General features: G+C 39.2%; 2 protein-coding genes across 2 annotated transcripts; both read left to right on the top strand.

Annotated features, from left to right (window-relative positions):
- Window positions 1–29: 29 nt before the first annotated feature.
- Window positions 30–6,488, top strand: LOC144643102 (UPF0047 protein YjbQ-like). The gene is made up of 2 exons (XM_078502245.1): window positions 30–542; window positions 5,767–6,488. Exons 1-2 carry the CDS (start codon window positions 143–145, stop codon window positions 5,919–5,921), a joined length of 555 nt encoding a protein of 184 aa, XP_078358371.1. The 5' UTR covers window positions 30–142; the 3' UTR covers window positions 5,922–6,488.
- A 3,674-nt stretch (window positions 6,489–10,162) lies between these two features.
- Window positions 10,163–14,430, top strand: LOC144643099 (G-protein coupled receptor 26-like). Its single transcript, XM_078502242.1, has 2 exons — window positions 10,163–10,852; window positions 11,444–14,430. Exon 2 carries the CDS (start codon window positions 11,843–11,845, stop codon window positions 12,908–12,910), a length of 1,068 nt encoding a protein of 355 aa, XP_078358368.1. The 5' UTR covers window positions 10,163–10,852; window positions 11,444–11,842; the 3' UTR covers window positions 12,911–14,430.
- Window positions 14,431–18,020: the final 3,590 nt, after the last annotated feature.

The following is an 18,020-nucleotide window of genomic DNA, read 5'->3' as shown; positions in this document are numbered from 1 at the left end:
TTTACCCCAAGACAAACTTCCGTCCAGCGGCTTCTTTAACCGGAAATGAGAATGCACACCACGGTCCTTCAAAAAATGAAAAAAAAAATCCAAACAAGTATCATGTCAACAATGATGTATCTTTGTGGAATATTAATTTGAAATGATCAGATATTCTGTTACTTTGTGGTCTATAAAACTCTTCGAGACACTTCAAGGCATCTCTGGAGACCGTTTCCTGCTTCGTAACCGCGCAAGATTTGTATCACAAGACAAAATGGCGGCCGCCGGACCGACGGTGTGGTTTCAAACGACTTTAAATGTAAAGCCGAAATCTCGCGGAGTTCATGTCATTACGGACGAAATAGAGCGTATCCCGGAGTTAAAGAAGTACAAGGTTGGACTGGCTCATCTGTTATTGCAGCATACCTCAGCCAGCATATGTGTGAATGAGTGTTGGGATTCTTCAGTTCGGACAGACATGGAAATGATGTTGAATCGTTTGGTGCCAGAAAACGGACCTCCATACAAACATACACTTGAAGGACCTGATGATATGCCAGGTAAGGCCTACACAAATCGCCTGTTGCAACCCAGACCTATGCAGAAAGCTGCGAGGGTGGGGGGAGGGGAGGGGAGGTGGGGGGTGTGAGGGGAATAGATGGACGGGGAATAGATGGACGCCTGGATTTCAGGTTCAAAACCTGTTTTAGTCTAATGGGTCAGAGAAGCCAGGTGGCTTGTCAGTATCAGCGCTTATGCATCATCAACATCTTGAACTTTGTTGCACTTTTCAGTGATATGTGAACTCTGAAATTCAAAATCCAACTAACAATGGCCGATTCCCTCTTTGGCCCGTGCCTGCAGGGAATCACAGTAGTTGTATTCATCATTGCTACTGCGGGCATTGCGTTTATTGCTGCCGTCAATTATAATTTTGGTGACAGCCAATGAACCATGAAAAACAGAAACAAACAAAATGGATTGTAATCTACCAGTCACAACTGACAGACGTGACCTTTTGACCAGGTTGAAGTAAACTTTTGTTTCCTGAGAGGTCCTCTATGATGATTGCAGCAAAAGGGATAAACCATTGGTTGAGGATTGAATTTCAGAGTTTGCATATCACTGAAAAGTGCAATAACACCTGGAATGAGATTTTCTGTTCAAATGCCCCACTCTAAGGCATTTGGCTAAGGCCATCCCCTTTTTTTTCTCTGTTTAGCGTCGTCCGACCGACCCAGATTTTCGTGTTTTCAAAAAAAAAAAAAATTTATACAGAAGGTATAGAAGGCAATGACACATTATTTTAAATAATGTTTCATCCTTTTTACGCTGTTCTTGTTTGAGTTTAACCACGACGTCGATTTTTCCTTCCTCCATTGCCGCCATGTTGACTTTGTAACCATGTCTTCTTGTTTCCAGGCTCCACAGACATTATGCTGAGGTACCGGGCCTCCTAGTTCCAGACTCCTTATCCACTTTTTTTTTGAATTTTTTTTTTTAATTCCGACCGACCGACCCAAAATCAGAAAACACATACGACGATAAGCGAAAAAAAAAAAAAGGGGGATGGCCTAAAAGAGAGTCACTAATGCAACCAGCGAACAAGCACCAGCGCAGTTCGCTGGGAGCAACTCTAATGTTAGTGAGGAAAGATTTCTTTGACGCTGACTAGCGATTGTCTAATATACTCCTAAAAATTCGCAGTCGCTTGTATTGTTCTCAAGCTATATTTGGCATTTAGCATGTGAACAAATGTTCCTGCTCATATGATTTTAATTAAATTAATCCATATTTGGTGCAGCGAAACATGTGTTCAATAGTTCTATATTCCTTATTTGGCGTGTTCGCACGTGCCCGTGTTTTCACAACATCAACAGTTGTGCATGTTTTCACATCGCTCATGAGTTTTCTGAGCGGTCAGTGTAAAACGAAGACTGCAAACTGGGGTTAAAATGCAGATTGAGGGTAAAATGTAACCTGCGATCAGGCGTTTTTTCCCTTGCAAAGATGAGAGAGGGAAAAAGAACGCCTGATACATTTATTTAACCGGCCGCCAACCGCCCCCAAATTTAAATTAACTAAGGTGTCATAGAACTGTCAAACCACTCTTTGTAGATGGTGGCAAATTCGGGACTCGGACTTCTTCGAGGCGTGAAAACCGTCTGCAGAATAATTATACATGTACAGCCTGTATAAAACTTTGCCGTACTAAAATAAAAATGCTTTCAGTAGCAGGGAGAAATGACGCTCGCGAATATATATTTATCAGCGATAGACGCCGACGGTCCCTTACAACTCACAAAAAAGGAATTTACAGATGAGCTGTTTCACGGCGCGGATAGCATCATGCAGCTTTTAAGTAAACATTGTAAACATTCCAACACCTCTGGAATATTGTTTGGTGAATTGGTTTTCCCGAAACTCATTCGATGAACTGCCAAAACACGTCACGAAAACAAATTACGCATTGTCGAACACTTTATCTGTTCTGCATTCAGAGAATTACACTTGAAATTTGTCAGGTCTTCAGCTAACGTAGAAGAAAAATTGTCCTCGAAATTAACACGTCTAAGCCATCAGCACCAGCTTTTGGCCGGAAGTCTCGTTGAAATAGTACAGCCAATCAGTCCACACCGCTTCATTTAGTATTGTTTCTCGACCAATCAGAAGAAAAACCAGAATCCGGTTTTTTTACATATGATTCGACAAGTAAATGTATCATGCCCTCCTTCCCCGGAGTGGTAAGTAGGGAGGGAGGGCATGATCTCAGGTTAGGTAAAATGAAGATGGCAGACTGGGAGTAAATTGCAGACCGAGGGTAAAGTAATGAAATAGGAGTCACAAAGCCTTTTCCCTGCCGACTCCAAAGTTCGAAGGAATCTGTTTCGCATTAGCAAACACGTGAATGGACTGGCGGTAAATGTTATGCCGACACAAAATGTCTTCAATTTTTTTACCTTTTATACGGACTTGACCTTGTGAGACTTCAAGTCTTCTTCACCAGTAAACTGGATGAAACTGAATGGTTAACAGCCCTTTCAGGCTGTGCCCTTTCGGAAATTAATTTTGTACGCACACGAACTCACGTCATTTGTTTATCGCTACTTGCGTTGCAGCCGGACGTGTCACAAAATCCTCAATCGACTGCAATTCGCAACCGCTCGCTATAAACATAAAAGTTTTTACCTTTTATATTTTTATATAGTGTTTTATTACTACGGTTAGCGAAGCAAAGCCATTATTTATAACTTTACTGCGGAAGTGTTTAATCTGAAAACACTTGAAAGAGCTGTGGCGGTGGAGTAATTTGATCGCTGACATGACCTTGCTGTGTCGGTATGGAAAAGAGAATTATTTTTCTAAATTATCTGTAAACCGTTCAGTTAAATCGGGTTTTCAAACATAGAAGATTGTAAGTGTCACAAAAAAAAATTAAAAAAGCCTTTAATGTTCATTTTCATGATCGCTCATGCTCATGCGAAGCGTTGTCTGGCGTATCTTTCTTCGAAATTTAGAGCCGGCAGGGAAAAATAGCTTTGTGACTCATACATGTATTTCGTTACTTAACCCTCGGTCTGCATTTTACACTGACCGGATTGAAAAACAATAATTCACATAAAACGTAACTCATTTCTAGAATTCACATTCCTGTAGTTTCTTTAATTTTACAACATTTAAGATAATTCTATACAAAATACACATGGTCGCACTACTTAACGTATCGTTAATACTTTGTCTAGTTATTTTTAGAAAGTCCACTAAAATAGTGAAAACCCCCCATTATGGGCAGATAACTGCTGTCAAATCCCGAGACTATGCCAGTCCCCCCCCCCCCTCCTTCCCCATGCAGCTTAACATTGATACATGTACATGTAGGTGTATTAACTCCAGATTTTGAAGCACTAAGTAACTATCTCCTTGATGGGCTGCAACATGTAATAAATCACAGGTAACCTCTTACCTCACTCAACACATTACTGTACATCCCCAGCCAGGGTTTAAACCCTTTGCAGGGCCGTAACCAGACTTTTGATATAGACCCACCCGGCCACTAGGGGAGTTTGGGGGCATGACCCCCCCCCCTCCAAGCGTAAAATGACACTTCTCACTGATTGCTTTTAGATACTTCCTACACACCAAACCTCCCCCTTCCCCTTACTCTTCCTGCTCCTTCGTTACTCTTCCTGCACAGTAGGGTGCAGGGCAAATGGCTCTCCCTTATCAATTTAAAGCTGTCAAATTTGGTATTTACTAGCTATAGCATAAATAACGAAACCACAAGAGCAGTTGACATACATCGAGTATATACTGATATATATATATAGATGTCTTAGCTAACACTACCTTTCTGACGCTTTAAACAAATCAGCTACGCACCACCCGGCAGTTAAAAATTTAAAACAGATACTGATGGAACATTGGAGCCTTATACAAAATCAGCCTTTGCTGAAAAGAATTTTCAAAAAGGGTACGTGACCACAAAACACACATGGGAAGTTTGCAGAGTTTGCATTAATTTGATTTCAAGTGCCTGGCTTTCTGAGGATTATTTTTCCAACCAAATATTTTTTTTTGGTTAAAATCTATTCCTTAAACAAAAAAATTGCTGAAAATAGACCTAACTCCTCAATAAAAACGCAGCACACTTCCGTCAAAAGTTGAAACACAGTTTAAACTGATATGTACCAGGGTATTCCCAAATACCTGTAGTTTGCAACCAAATAGCTTTGATGGAGATTTCAAAGTGTTGGTAAGCTATCGGCTTACAGACAGTGTAGAATATTTTAAAGTGGAAAGTAAAAGTTCCGCTTATTTTGAATAGTATTTTGAAAATCAAACTCGCCAAACCGGGCGAGTGATCTGTGATTTGTACTCGCTCGATAGTTTTCACACTCGCTTGGGCGAGTGGGCGAGCGCTGATTTCCAACCCTGAATCAAGAGGAGGCAAGTGCCTTGTCTTGCCTCATGCTAGTTACGGCGCTGCTTTGTCTTGATCATAAGACAAAGTTAAACTATATCAACCACTGCGCTTAATTATTGGGGCAGGAAAACCCACTGAGCAAAGACAAGGGCCTCCCAGGGGGAGGGGGGGTCCATGTTCCTGTGTTCCCTTACATCTAAGTGTGAACACTTGCTGCCAAAATATGATCTAATTGGGTATCTCACGTGACATGCATTCGTCTTCAAATGTTGAAGTTTGGCAGACAGAAATGCCTTTTGTTCTCATGTTCCCAAAAAGTTAATGGCCATGATTCCTTGTACCCTGAGACCCCTGGGGGAGCCTCAAAGACATCCCTATTGATGGAGTTTCTGTGTAGGAAGTCATATATCATGTATTGTGTCACTAATGAAGGTGTAACTTAGGCTACCTTTAGGGTAGCTGTGGTAGGAATTTGAGAGGAGATTTGTGAAAGGAGAGGGTGGGAGCTTATTTTGTTACACGGTATTCAAGTTAGTTAAAAGTTAGTTCTCTTCGCGCCATAAGGCGCATAAGGCTGTAACTGTATTTCGCCAACTAGCCCTGTCTTGCGCTGGGCCCCTGACTTCCTACCAGCTGGACCACCCCTTTTGTCTGCATTATTTTTTCACCGTCCTTCTCCAAGTGGTTTTAGGTCGTCCCACTTTTCTCTTCCCTTCAGGTTGCAAACGGTATTCAAGAATGATACAAATTTGTAGTAAATTTTGACTGACTGATTACTCAACTGAATGAAGAAGGGATGCTTAAGGGGAGAGAAGGGGATCAAAACATTTTTTGTTAATTTCCTCTATCTGATATGATAGCACATGCAAAGACAGCGCTTGTTGGACCCAGTGTGACAGTACCAATAACAAATGGCAAGTTAAATCTTGGAACCTGGCAGGGAATCTGGCTTTGTGAACACAGGAATCATGCAGGATCCAGGAAAATTGTGGTAACTCTACAAGGTGTCCAGTAAGGAATAAATTTGGAAATGCTGATGAAGTATCCAGTCCTTAATGTGCGAGAACTGAGCTGTAAGGATAAACTGATTAATTTACCACAGCAGTTGAGTTATGGAGGATATGGTTTATTGATGAAATACTATGAGACAACCCAAATGCTCCTTGTAGCATGGTTAAAACAACAAGAAAAAGGAATTTGGACTTGAGGCCGAAAAGCTTTTGTAAGTAAATAGCATTTTAAGGAGCAAAAAAATGCATCTTTCTAGAGATCTTAAAAGTAGAATTGAAGCGACTTTTTCAATAAACAGATGTCACACTAAAAACATACCGGTAACTGTTTCACAATATTTATAATTAAAACTAGCCCGATAATTTTCAACACGCATAAATTCGGCCGCATAAATTCGAGAGAAACTGATACAAATAGCTGCCAATGCCATCTACCAGCCGGGCGGACCCTGGAAACGACGTTAATGCCGTCTAGTGACGTCATTTCGGTTTAGTTTTTTAGCCTCGATACAAAAATGTACGCCATTGCAGCATGCAAATAAACAGATCGTCCTGATAAAGATTATGGGGAACATGTGCATTTAACAGAACCGTTTCATTCATTAGTATACTGGCTCTAAGCGCACGATCGTAAAAAACGTCGACTGCTTGTATCATTCTTGACCAAGCATTTGTTTATATAGCAATCTCCGCGCATGCTTTTGCTTGCTAAACGTAAGTTGGATCTTTCTGTGTTAAGTGATGCCTTTTAAAGACTGACTAATCTTGCCTTTTTCCAATTGGCCAATGCAGAAACGAGCGTTTTTTAGTCTTCTCAGGTTAACTCCTTCTAATTTGATGCAGTAGCACCCTCTTAGGTTAATGCTTCGCATAAATGTTATACTTTGTTATATGAAAAAAAAAGTTTGGGAACGCTGAAATCTGAAAGAAACTTTTGATAACTACAAATGCAACATAAAGCAACAAATCGGAAAAAACATGTAGGGAAGAAAACAATTCGAAAAAAATATGTAAGTCAAAATGAAATTAATTTACTGAAGCCCAAAATTAGGCCAGGCGAGCAAATAATCCTGTCAGCAAATAAATGGAAGAATAATAAAAAGATCTCTTCGAGATATCGACTTTTTTTGCATGAGGTTAGTATGAGTAAAAGGTTTATCCTGGGCATTGTTGTTCGAACATATCATGGAAGAATTCAAACGTCTTTCAGTTCAAATATTTTTTATTTTCGCGGAGTAAATGCTGTGTTTGTCAGTCGCGACGACTGGGTGCTTTGCGACTCATATACTTTGGCTTGGTTAAAAAAGGTAAACTTTGACGTTTGCCTTTAACATGTTTAATCGAAATAGTCGTTTCCTTTCGAGTTAGAAAGATTTCTACTCGGCCTTATGCAGAAAAATAACGCCTGATCGCAGGTTAGGTTACGCACGACAGAGTTACCTTTTGTCTCGTCACGCAATCTTAACCCCACACTGAGAAGTAAATTTTCGTTTGGATATTACCAAAAGCCGCTTCTCTTCGCGTTATTCTTTACCTTACAGCTACACATGCCATTTCTAACGACTACATTTCCAGCAAAACAGTTGCTGTTATTTTTCTAATTACGATCGATGCATTTTCTTCTGAACAGAAGAAACGTTTACTTACTACTTCCACCGGAAGTAATTTCACAACAGGCTACAAAAACACTTATAAATATCACTTAACACATTTAATGATGTTGCAATTAGCGAAGCGCACTAATGACGTCACAGAATTTGACCCCCGGTGTGAGTCAAAATTCAAACAAACAAACCGCTCTTTGTAAGAGCAATGTATGGTTGGCGGGCACTTTGGAGGCATATTTAGCGATTGTTTCACAAAACCATGGCCAGATTGGCTCGGATTTCGAGAGAAAGCCTTACCTGTGCAACGTAGAAAGCTCAAACCGTGGTTTGAAACAAAAGGTTTGTCAAACAGAGCGATTATTCAATAAATGTGTAAAATGTTTTACTCTCAGTTATTGAATGGATTATAAAGGCCCGATTTGCTGCCGGGATTTGCTGAAAGAAAACATTTATTTTTATGAGAAATGCAAAACGTTTACACTGTTCTTAGTGGCACATTTTCCAACACAACAGAGCTAACCTCAGATTTATGCCACCACAAAAGTACACAAAGAAACGCTCGTCCGATCGGTCCCCTTGCCTGACCCGAATATTTTAAGAGGTCAATTTCGTTACACAATTGTCGCGGCAAATACTATTTAATATACACTGATCGAGCTCGGCAGCTGTAGCTGCAGTCTGTAATAGTAATGGGGATAAATAACAGCTTTATTAAAATCAAACCCGCCGTCAATTCCATTAGAAAGGCGTTTGAATAGCATAATATTTTCGAAATGTGTCGAAACAGATCGGATGACCGGCGATCAGTGCCGTCAAATTCGGGAAGAATTCTGAATTTCTTGCAACCGACGATCTTTCCGGTGCCTAAATAAAGCAATCCTTCGCAATTATATAATTCGATAGTAATTCGCTATCCGCCGCTTAAATTTCTCGGCAGCCTGAATAATTTTGCACTGGGAATCAAGGTGTTATTGCCGGATCTTCGACTAATAAATTCAATTTTGGGCCACTTTTTGGATACCTTCAATCTGTTTTCACTTACTAAAGCAAAATTTTGTGTCGGTCCCCTCCATACGAAGCCTTTGCTCAAACTAAAATTGTTGTCCGACTCACGCAGAGGTGGGGGGGGGGGGGTATCATGTGGCGAAATCTATTTTTAGTAATAGTGCGCTTCGCTAGATGATGTTGCAATTCTAAATTGTGCAACTCAGCAGAAATAATCAATTGTCACGAAATGAGATCCCTTTGGTTAACTATTAGCAACGTTTAAGTGTGTGAAAGACTTGTACGAGTACAAATTTGCGTTCTTAATCGTTTTAGGTTAAATTAATATTAGCGCCTAAAGACTTGTACTAGTAAAAATTGCGTTCTTAATCGTTTTAAACTTCACTGTCTTCGAGCGCTGAACCGCTTACATTCTTAATTGGTTATGTGACGTAAGATTTGGGCTACTCACGTTTTTGATTCTTATATAATGTTTGTAAATTTGACAAGTCACGTTTTTTCTACAAGAACGGAAGTGCTGAAGCACAATTGTGCAACTCAGCAGAAATAATCAATTGTCACGAAATGAGTTCCCTTTGGTTAACTACTGGCAACGTTTTAGTGTGTGAAAGACTTGTACGAGTACAAATTTGCGTTGTTAATCGTTTTAGGTTAAATTAATATTAGCGCCTAAAGACTTGTACTAGTAAAAATTGCGTTCTTAATCGTTCTAAACTTCACTGCCTTTGAGCGTTGAGCCGCTTACATTCTTAATTGGTTATGTGACGTAAGATTTGGGCTACTCACGTTTTTGATTCTTATATAATGTTTGTAAATTTGACAAGTCACGTTTTTTCTACAAGAACGGAAGTGCTGAAGCACAACTATAGAGTGACACTTACAAGTCACGCGCTTTGACCACCCACAGCGGATAGTATTCCCTTGAGAGTTAACAAGAATGCGATCCCTTCCGGTTCAGATTTGAGTCCACTAAACGCTATTCTCCTCTTTTTTGCTTGTAAACAAGCAAAAAAAGTCGAAAAAACCAAATATCAAGCAATGATGAAATGTCTATATCGGCGAGTCAAAGAAAATAAGACGGAGGCAAGTAAATGGATAGATCATTTTCTAACCAACTGCACAAAATTAAAGAAAAAAATTACTAGAGTGATTGATCAATAGAAATTTATGAACGAACAAATAAATACGGAAGACAAGTTAATAAACAATTGACAAAGTTGACAAACTGTCTGGATTTTTAAAAAAGAACCACCCAAAAAAATTAAGGCGTGGGGTAAAATATGGAATTGCTATTGACTGAATTCGATCAGCCAGTTCTATCAGTGCACAATGAATGAAAGCAATTAACAATAATTAGGAAATGTTCTTTCAGGAAAGCAATTAGCGTTTCATACAAGTCACAGCTCCTATCTGATTTTTGACCAGGATAGCGTCGTTCAAGTGCTTCTTTCAATACAACTCGTTTGTCAACGCGGCCTTCATATGTTTAACGAACGTGTTCAATTTAGCCGCGTTTTATTATGTATTTGTAAAAGGCGGAGCCGAGAAACGATGTCCTTAATCACTTCAAAACGTTTAAAAAGTTTTCAGCTTTTTAACTAAACCGTGAGTCAAAACAGTTCGTTCTCTAGCTAGCAGTCAACTCATTTGGAAAACAATATTTTTTGCTTGAGAATTTTCAGCTTAAAGCACTCTGCTACTCATCAGTTTGATTAAAAAAAGTGACAAAGTGCTTTCAGTTTTTTAATAATCGCAAAAGCAGATATCAACGTTAAGAGTTTTATGTGACTTGGACTAAAATGTCCATGCAGCTTATACCAATATTTGCGACACCAGATAAAAAAGTAATAAATTTGGATTACAACACGTACACTTGCATTGAAAATAATATCTCGCTAATTTCTCATCTTTTCTATTAGTCGGGAAATTTGGATTTTACAAGCTAAACCGCCCTTCAAATTTAAACTCATGTTGAAATCAACTGGCGTAATAAATTCCAGATCCTAAAAAAGACATTTCCTTTTATTAGTTTTTTAGTCAATGTAAACATTTGCACGCTCGTGCATAGATATATTCCCTTGTAAAATTTGCATGAGAAAACCCGGCTTGCACCTGGTGTTGTTAAACTTTCAAAACAATAAAATATACATTGAATTTAAATCTGAAAACAGCGCTGATGAACGCGCGGGGCGCCTGGAAAAATTTGATACTCAATCACGTAGCTATATGGGCAACGGGCTTTTTCATCTAGTTTGTCGAAATATAAATGATAACGCTCGGTTTTTAACTGTCCATTAGCTCTTAACACCTTTGGATTTACGGAGGTAAGAAAATTGTATTTACAAGTGTACTGTTTCCTTCGTTGACGAAAAAAAAAACTTTTGGCGTGTATGAAGACATCTGTGGTTTTTGAGCAGGGAAAATGCTATTCTTAGCAAGATCGCTATTAATTTTTCCTTGCTGTGCAGTAATAGATTTCGAGTACGTTAGATAATACATGAATTATTTAGCGGCTTGGTATGTTTTCGACTTTCAGTTTTAATTTGAATGGTCATAAATAGCAACCGAAAATATAACTAGATGCCTAAAATAAATACAAAATACAATTTTTCTGAAGGGGAACAAAAGAAAAATCCCCCAGTACCTGAAAGGTGTTTATTGTATGTTAGGATATCAAGCGTATTTTAGATGAATTGGCAATTTTTCATGACGGGGATTTTTTATTCTTAACAATCGCCATGTTATAAGTACACTATCCAGCCTGTCCCATGCAAGACTTTGTTATGCAAATCGCGCTGGCCTCATTTCAGCCTATGGTTTAGAGTCTTTGCTAATTAAAAAGGACAATATCCAAACTTCACCTCTAAGCATGGTTACCAATTTGAATGTCACTTTTTTTTCTCTCCGTCCAATAGAATGAGTTGGGTCTTGTGTACAGAAGAAAACAAAACATAGCATGGAAATTTTGAAGAAATTGTTCAGTCTCGACGCGGCCGATTGCCACAGATTAACAAGCTGAACGATGGTAATATCTAATGAAGCGCTTGGCGACTTAACGGAGCTCTAAATTGCTTATTTTTCCCACAAGCAATGTTTTGCTGAGCAGATGAAAAAAGCTCGGTTGGCATCGCGAAAAATTGCCACGAAATTGCAGCTAGGAATACTGTCCATTCTACAGAGTTTGACAAACAGCTGCCGAAACATTGAACGCTCGGAGTTCAATTCACGTCTTTTACTCGCTGCATCTCGATTTATCCGACGAAAACCAGCGATAAAAAGGGGTTACTGCTTGCAATTTACAACCGTCAAGTCAAATGGGTTTCCTAAGCAATGGGGAAGTGTTCGCTTTCGCTTTGTCCCTTTTTCTCATGACGCTTGCCGCATTGGTTATGAATTTCCTGGTTTGTTTAGTTGTGTACAGAAGCAAGGAACTTCGGCGACATATTTCCAGCGTATTCATTGTAAATCTCGCCATCTGCGACTTTTTCATGGCAGTTTTTGCCATGCCGTATTCATTCGGAGCAATAGTTGCGGATGAATGGCCATTTGGCGGCTTTTGGTGTCAAACAAGTGCGTTTTGGAATATGGTATTAGGTCTCGCGGCTGTTTTAACCCTCGCTACAATTTCCGCGGATCGCTACATTGCAGTTTGCAAACCTCTACAGTACAGAGCCAAAATGACCGTACAGATGGCTCTTATGATGATCTCATTCGTCTGGTTACAATCTGTACTATTTGCCTTAATACCGATTGGATTCGGTTGGTACGAATTTAACTCGCGATATTTTTTCTGTACCTTTCCGTCGGACCTACACGAAGTGAACTACCTGGTTTTCACAGGGGCAACCTATACTGCGAATGCAGGACTCTCGCTTCTGGTCATGCTTGTGACCTACTACAGAATTTTCAACGTCGCTAAACTGCATTCTCGCAGGATTGGCCACGCTGTAATAACCGCAGTCCACCTTGCGCCTGTACGAGGACCAATGGCCACCGAGACCAGCCGGCAACGAGAGTTCAAAGCTGCGAGAAAAATTCTATTCGTTATTGGCGCTTTCATATGCTGTCTCGCACCATATACTACACTTCGTATTCTTGAACTGGGAAGCGATGGATTATCACTCACCCATACTGTAACAATTGCATTGAGGTGGATTGCCTTTCTAAAGAGTGCTATTGATCCTTTTATTTACGGTCTTTTACAGAGGCGATTTCGGCGCGCCTTGCTTGAATTATTCCTTGGAACTCAAAGAGCACGTTTGGCAAGAGGCTCTCTGCCATGTGGGCACATACGAATGAATGTTCGAGCAAAAAGACAGTCGTCGCAAAGCGAGACCGGGACATTTGTGACCGTTGCTACAAAAAGAAGTTCAATCGAGTGATCATGAACAGACGCGAATATTGAATTGAAAACCGGTACAAATTTTGCAAATGGCGATTATTTCCAGTTTTTACCAAAGGCGCAATTGATCCGCCCTACAATTCGAATAAATGAAATAAAACTAGCGAACGTAAACAACAATAATGATATATTTGGAATTTTTACGCAGGGGACATTTCATTCTTAAAGAGTATAGAACCTCTGCATCCATTTGTAATTACGCATAGCTAGAAGTTTGTTTATCTCTGTTTGAATTTACATAGCTGGAATTGAAAGAGATTTTTTGATTATTGATTTCTGAAAACCCACCACTAGTACGCCACCGACAACGCAATCCTTTTTTTGGACAGTTTTCAAAGAGCTATAAATATCTTTCCCTTATTTTATTTTCTTCCATCCCAAGTTGGCAGATGACAGAACAAGCCACTAAGAAAACTGTCATTATAAAAAGCCACTCCGTCCACACTCCGGAAAGGCAAAATTTGAGTAAACATAAGATAGCAAACAATAAAATTCTTTCCTGATGGAAAGTTTTAATTACTTCGCTCTTTTTCGCGCTGAAAGGCGCCCCGCAAGAGGCGGTCAATGCCAACGCGATTGTTTCATCAAATTAAGGGAAACCGATTCTTTTCAGGGGATTGTAATTATACCTATACAACTCCGGATAAGGTTTTTTTAGCAATTGATTCAGTTGGATTTGCAGAACGCACGTCCCAGTTGAATGATTTGGAAGGTTTTGAAGACCGTGGCGGAGCCGAAATGAATAAGTTTACATTCTTAATTATTGCAGTTTTATTCTTAAAATGATAGTTGGGCATATTGTCTTTTCAATCGTAGCACCGTAAAGAGGATCAATTTTGACACATCAATAGATTTGCTTTTGTTTTGCTGAAAAACAATAACTATAAGCAGGATTTGTAATATATCGAAAAATTTTTCATCTTGTTGTGTCAAAATATAACTGATAATCTACTGAACTTCACACAAGATAGTGACTAATATATAAGCAGGCCATTCATTGCAAAAGCGATGGAAGAGAATTTTTACCCGTATTTTTGTATAGAAGCAAGATTTGTGTTTGGAAGTTTTCGTTTTTAATTCTTTATTGACCTTAATGTAACCTTGAATGATGTCTCAATAAAATGAAATTCCCAAGCCTAATCTTTGAGGTCATTAGTAAAAGGTAGTTTTATTTCCTAGTATACGTTAATTCGAGGAAGTTTATAATTTAATACTTTTTCGTGGAAAGCGAATTTTTTCAGATGGTAAAGATTAATATCTTTGCTTCGTATTGACGAATTTAAGCAACCAGTCTTTGTCATTATTTAAATTCAGTTTTGTTTAAAAATTACTCTTCGTTGTTATCTTGTCCTGCAGTTTAACTAGTTTCATGTTTTTTGTCAGCTGTCGAAGACGTTTGCGACATTTCAGTCACGTAGTTGCCAGAAGACTGATTAGTCTTACGAGCTTCCTGTTAAAAATAGAACAATTTCAATTAGAAACTTTGCCAACATGCAAACATCTTTAAAGTGGTGCCTCTTTACTAGCGTAGCTTTTATCGAAAAGATAAATTATCTGGATGATATTGCAGATGAAGTCAGTCACCGTAATTTTTCCTTTAGCGAACTGAGGAAAATGACACGATACGAACTGGGAAAAGTTACATGAAGGCTTTCAACTGTTCGATTAAAGGGACTATTTTTTAAAGGGCAACGATAAATGGGTTAAAAAACGGAATATTGACGTCTGATAAATTTATTTTCTGTTCAATATGGGATTTATTTCCCTCAATTGAATAGTGAATAGATTCACAAAATCCCCCCTTTTCCCGATGTGAAAATTAACGTTAAAAAAATCAACCATGTTATTTTATTTGAAAGTCTATAGTCTACATTTTAGATCACGGATTGGTAGCAAAGTTGGATGATATCGATGTTACAAGCTCGAATGTCGCGTTGCTCAAACAATTCTTCCAGCAGTCTGGTTAGCTCAGACTAACAAAGCGGTGTTTATCTCGGTGCAGGTTATTGCGACTTGGTGGCGCGCTATTTAGGAACGTGCTGTTCCTAAAGATAAACAATGCATTTGCTAAGAAATTAAACTATTTTCAATGCTGTGAGTACGGTGGCCTACAACTGTCACGGCAAAAAAAAGACTCGCGGCAAAAAGAAAAGCCTCACGGCAAAAAGAAAAACCTCGCGGCAAAAAGAAAAACCTCGCGGCAAAAAGAAAAAACCTCGCGGCAAAAAGAAAAACCTCACGGCAAAAAGAAAAACCTCACGGCGAAAAGAAAAGCCTCAGGGCAAAAAGAAAAATAGGTCCGCACTGTGTACATGTATCTAGTGCTAAGCTTTACAGTCAACTCTCTCTTAACGGACACCTCTATAAGACGGACACCTTCATAAGACGGACACCTGGTGATGGTCCCTGCCGTTTTTCAGTCATTTTACTGTAACCAAACTCCCTATAAAACGGACACCTCTCTAAGATGGACAACGGACACTTTGAAATCATTAACGGACACAGTAAGTAGAAAATGTCCCCTTTAGTGTTCATACACGTAAGCAGAAAAGTAATCCGTTAAAGCGTCATTGTTTGTGGTCAGTAAGCTTGGTATACAGGTATTCTTAGGGCGCCGACTAACTTTGCTTTAGGTCGATACGAAGTTTGGAAGTATTTTCACTAATAAAACTGGATAAAAAAAAAACTTCTCAAGTGTCCGTTAATGATTTCAAAGTGTCCGTTGTCCATCTTAGAGAGGTGTCCGTTTTATAGGGAGTTTGGTTACAGTAAAATGACTGAAAAACGGCAGGGACCATCACCAGGTGTCCGTCTTATGAAGGTGTCCGTCTTATAGAGGTGTCCGTTAAGAGAGAGTTGACTGTAAAGCTTAGCACTAGATACATGTACGCAGTGCGGACCTATTTTTCTTTTTGCCGTGAGGCTTTTCTTTTTGTCGTGAGGTTTTTCTTTTTGCCGTGAGGTTCTTCTTTTTGCCGTGAGGTTTTTCTTTTTGCCGCGAGGTTTTTTCTTTTTGCCGTGAGGTTTTTTTTTTTGCCGCGAGGTTTTTCTTTTTGCCGCGAGGTTTTTCTTTTTGCCGTGAGGCTTTTCTTTTTGCCGCGAGTCTTTTTCTTTTGCCGTGACAGTTGTGGGCCACCCTATGTGAGGGTCAAGAAAAATTCAACGCCTGGCTATCACGAATTTTGCACTAAACTTCACTTGAAAAACCGCATATCCAGCGAAACGCTAACTAAAGCGGTATCGTTTAAATTTTGCGTGCGGTAATTCATGAATCAGACAATGATTCTGCGTATGACAGACAGACAAGCTTATCACCTACAGAAATGGAGAGAATTAAGATACAAAACGCAAAAAAAAAACACAAAGGTTTTGTGTTATTGCTTCTGCATTTCAATTTATTTTGGTGAGGAAATTCAAATTTCAAGACGAAATTTCACAGCATGGTAGCAGCTGTTCATTTGAGATATGATGGGTTGTCGACGTTTTGAAAAACGTCCAAGACTTTGTGAGTATTATTCTTGAAGTTTAAGCACTTAACTGTCTGTTGTCCAGCAGAGATAATTATCAACCTGTCTTTCACAAACACTGTCTTCAATTTTTAATCTCTTTGACTGCATTTGATGTTTTATGCTAATAATAACACAAGACTCAACAAATTTTAAAGCCCATTTTTCCACAGATAATGAACCAAAAAGCCAGTTGTTAAGTGCAATATTATAGCCTTCCAATTATATTTACTGTTTAAAAGAACCCTGTCACGAAACATCCCATCGAAACAAAAGAAATTCCAATTAATAATTTTCTCAGGTAGAGAAACCATAAGCAGTGCTATAACACATGATATAGGAACAAAGAAGATTAACTAAAGATGGTTTGCGAACGACTGTACACTTCAAACAAATACGACGCTATATTAAAGGCCACTCCAAGAAACCGTATTGATTAAGGCTTTCTATGTCAAAACAAATTTTGTTCTACATCGAAAAACATTTTCATGCAGAAAATTAGACAATTTGACAAGTCAGAAAATTCATGGATATCTCCAGGAGAATAAATTAAAGTCATCGTGTTTTGTGGTATAACACCTTGAAACCTGAGCTGTAGTAGCTAGTCCGTTATTCCCTGACAACCAGGGCAATATTAGCCGATTATTCCCTCGCAACCAATACGGTCCATTATTCCCTTACAAGTAGGGCTATACGAGTCCATTATTCCCTGACGACAAGGGCAATATTATTCGATTACTTCATTAAAACCGGGACTATGCTGATACGGTCCATTTTCCCCTGACAACTGGGGATATTATTCCCTTGCAACTCTACCATTGCGTGAACACAACCCAGGCTATATAGACCCTTTTTACGTACAACTGGGCCTATTATAGTTTATTATTCCCTATTATAATTATTCCCTCACAACCTGGCCTTTCAGACTGGTCCCGTTATTCCCCTTCAAAACTGTCATTACCAGAAGTTGTTAGAAAGGTGGAATTTTTTCCCAACAACGCGCGCTCTCATTGGCTTCTTCGAGGTCACATGACATCTACCATTAAAACTGTTTCGAACAGCAGATTCTTCGTGGATTATTAAAACAACCGAAAGCTAGTATAGTATAGTAGGTCCACATCAGCCCTTTGGCTGCCTTTTTACCCAACCTACTCATCAAATAAAGTATGTATGTATGTAAAGCTATGAACCATTTGAATAGCTTAAACAAATAATGAATTTCGTATGTTGTATAAGGTCCTCTAAATTTGCTGGTATGCTTCCGCTTTCTAGGTTCTTTAAAGTAACTGACACACCGTTCTGTAGCGGCTGGACAACGTTTTGGACATCTTCCCATTGTTGTGTCTTGATACCCAGCTACAGTTGAGTCGATTTGTCATACAATGGGAAAACTATCAAAAGGATGTCAAAAGGTTATCAGTCCAAAATTTTATCTAGCAGCAATTGAGGAGAGTTTTTATGCAAAAAGCCGCCTCGTTTGTCTTAGTGTCAGGACCATCAACTAGTAGGCAACGCTCGATAATACCCAATCGCGTTCCCAGCCTGCGTTCCCCTTGGCCAGCGGTCGGGAAACTCCTGGCGCAG

This window comes from Oculina patagonica, chromosome 2 (genome assembly GCF_052425735.1).
Source record: "Oculina patagonica isolate OP01 chromosome 2, crgOcupat, whole genome shotgun sequence".
Lineage (NCBI taxonomy): Eukaryota > Metazoa > Cnidaria > Anthozoa > Scleractinia > Oculinidae > Oculina > Oculina patagonica.
The sequence above is the reverse complement of the archived record's forward strand: the minus strand, read 5'-3'. Positions and strand labels throughout refer to the sequence as shown.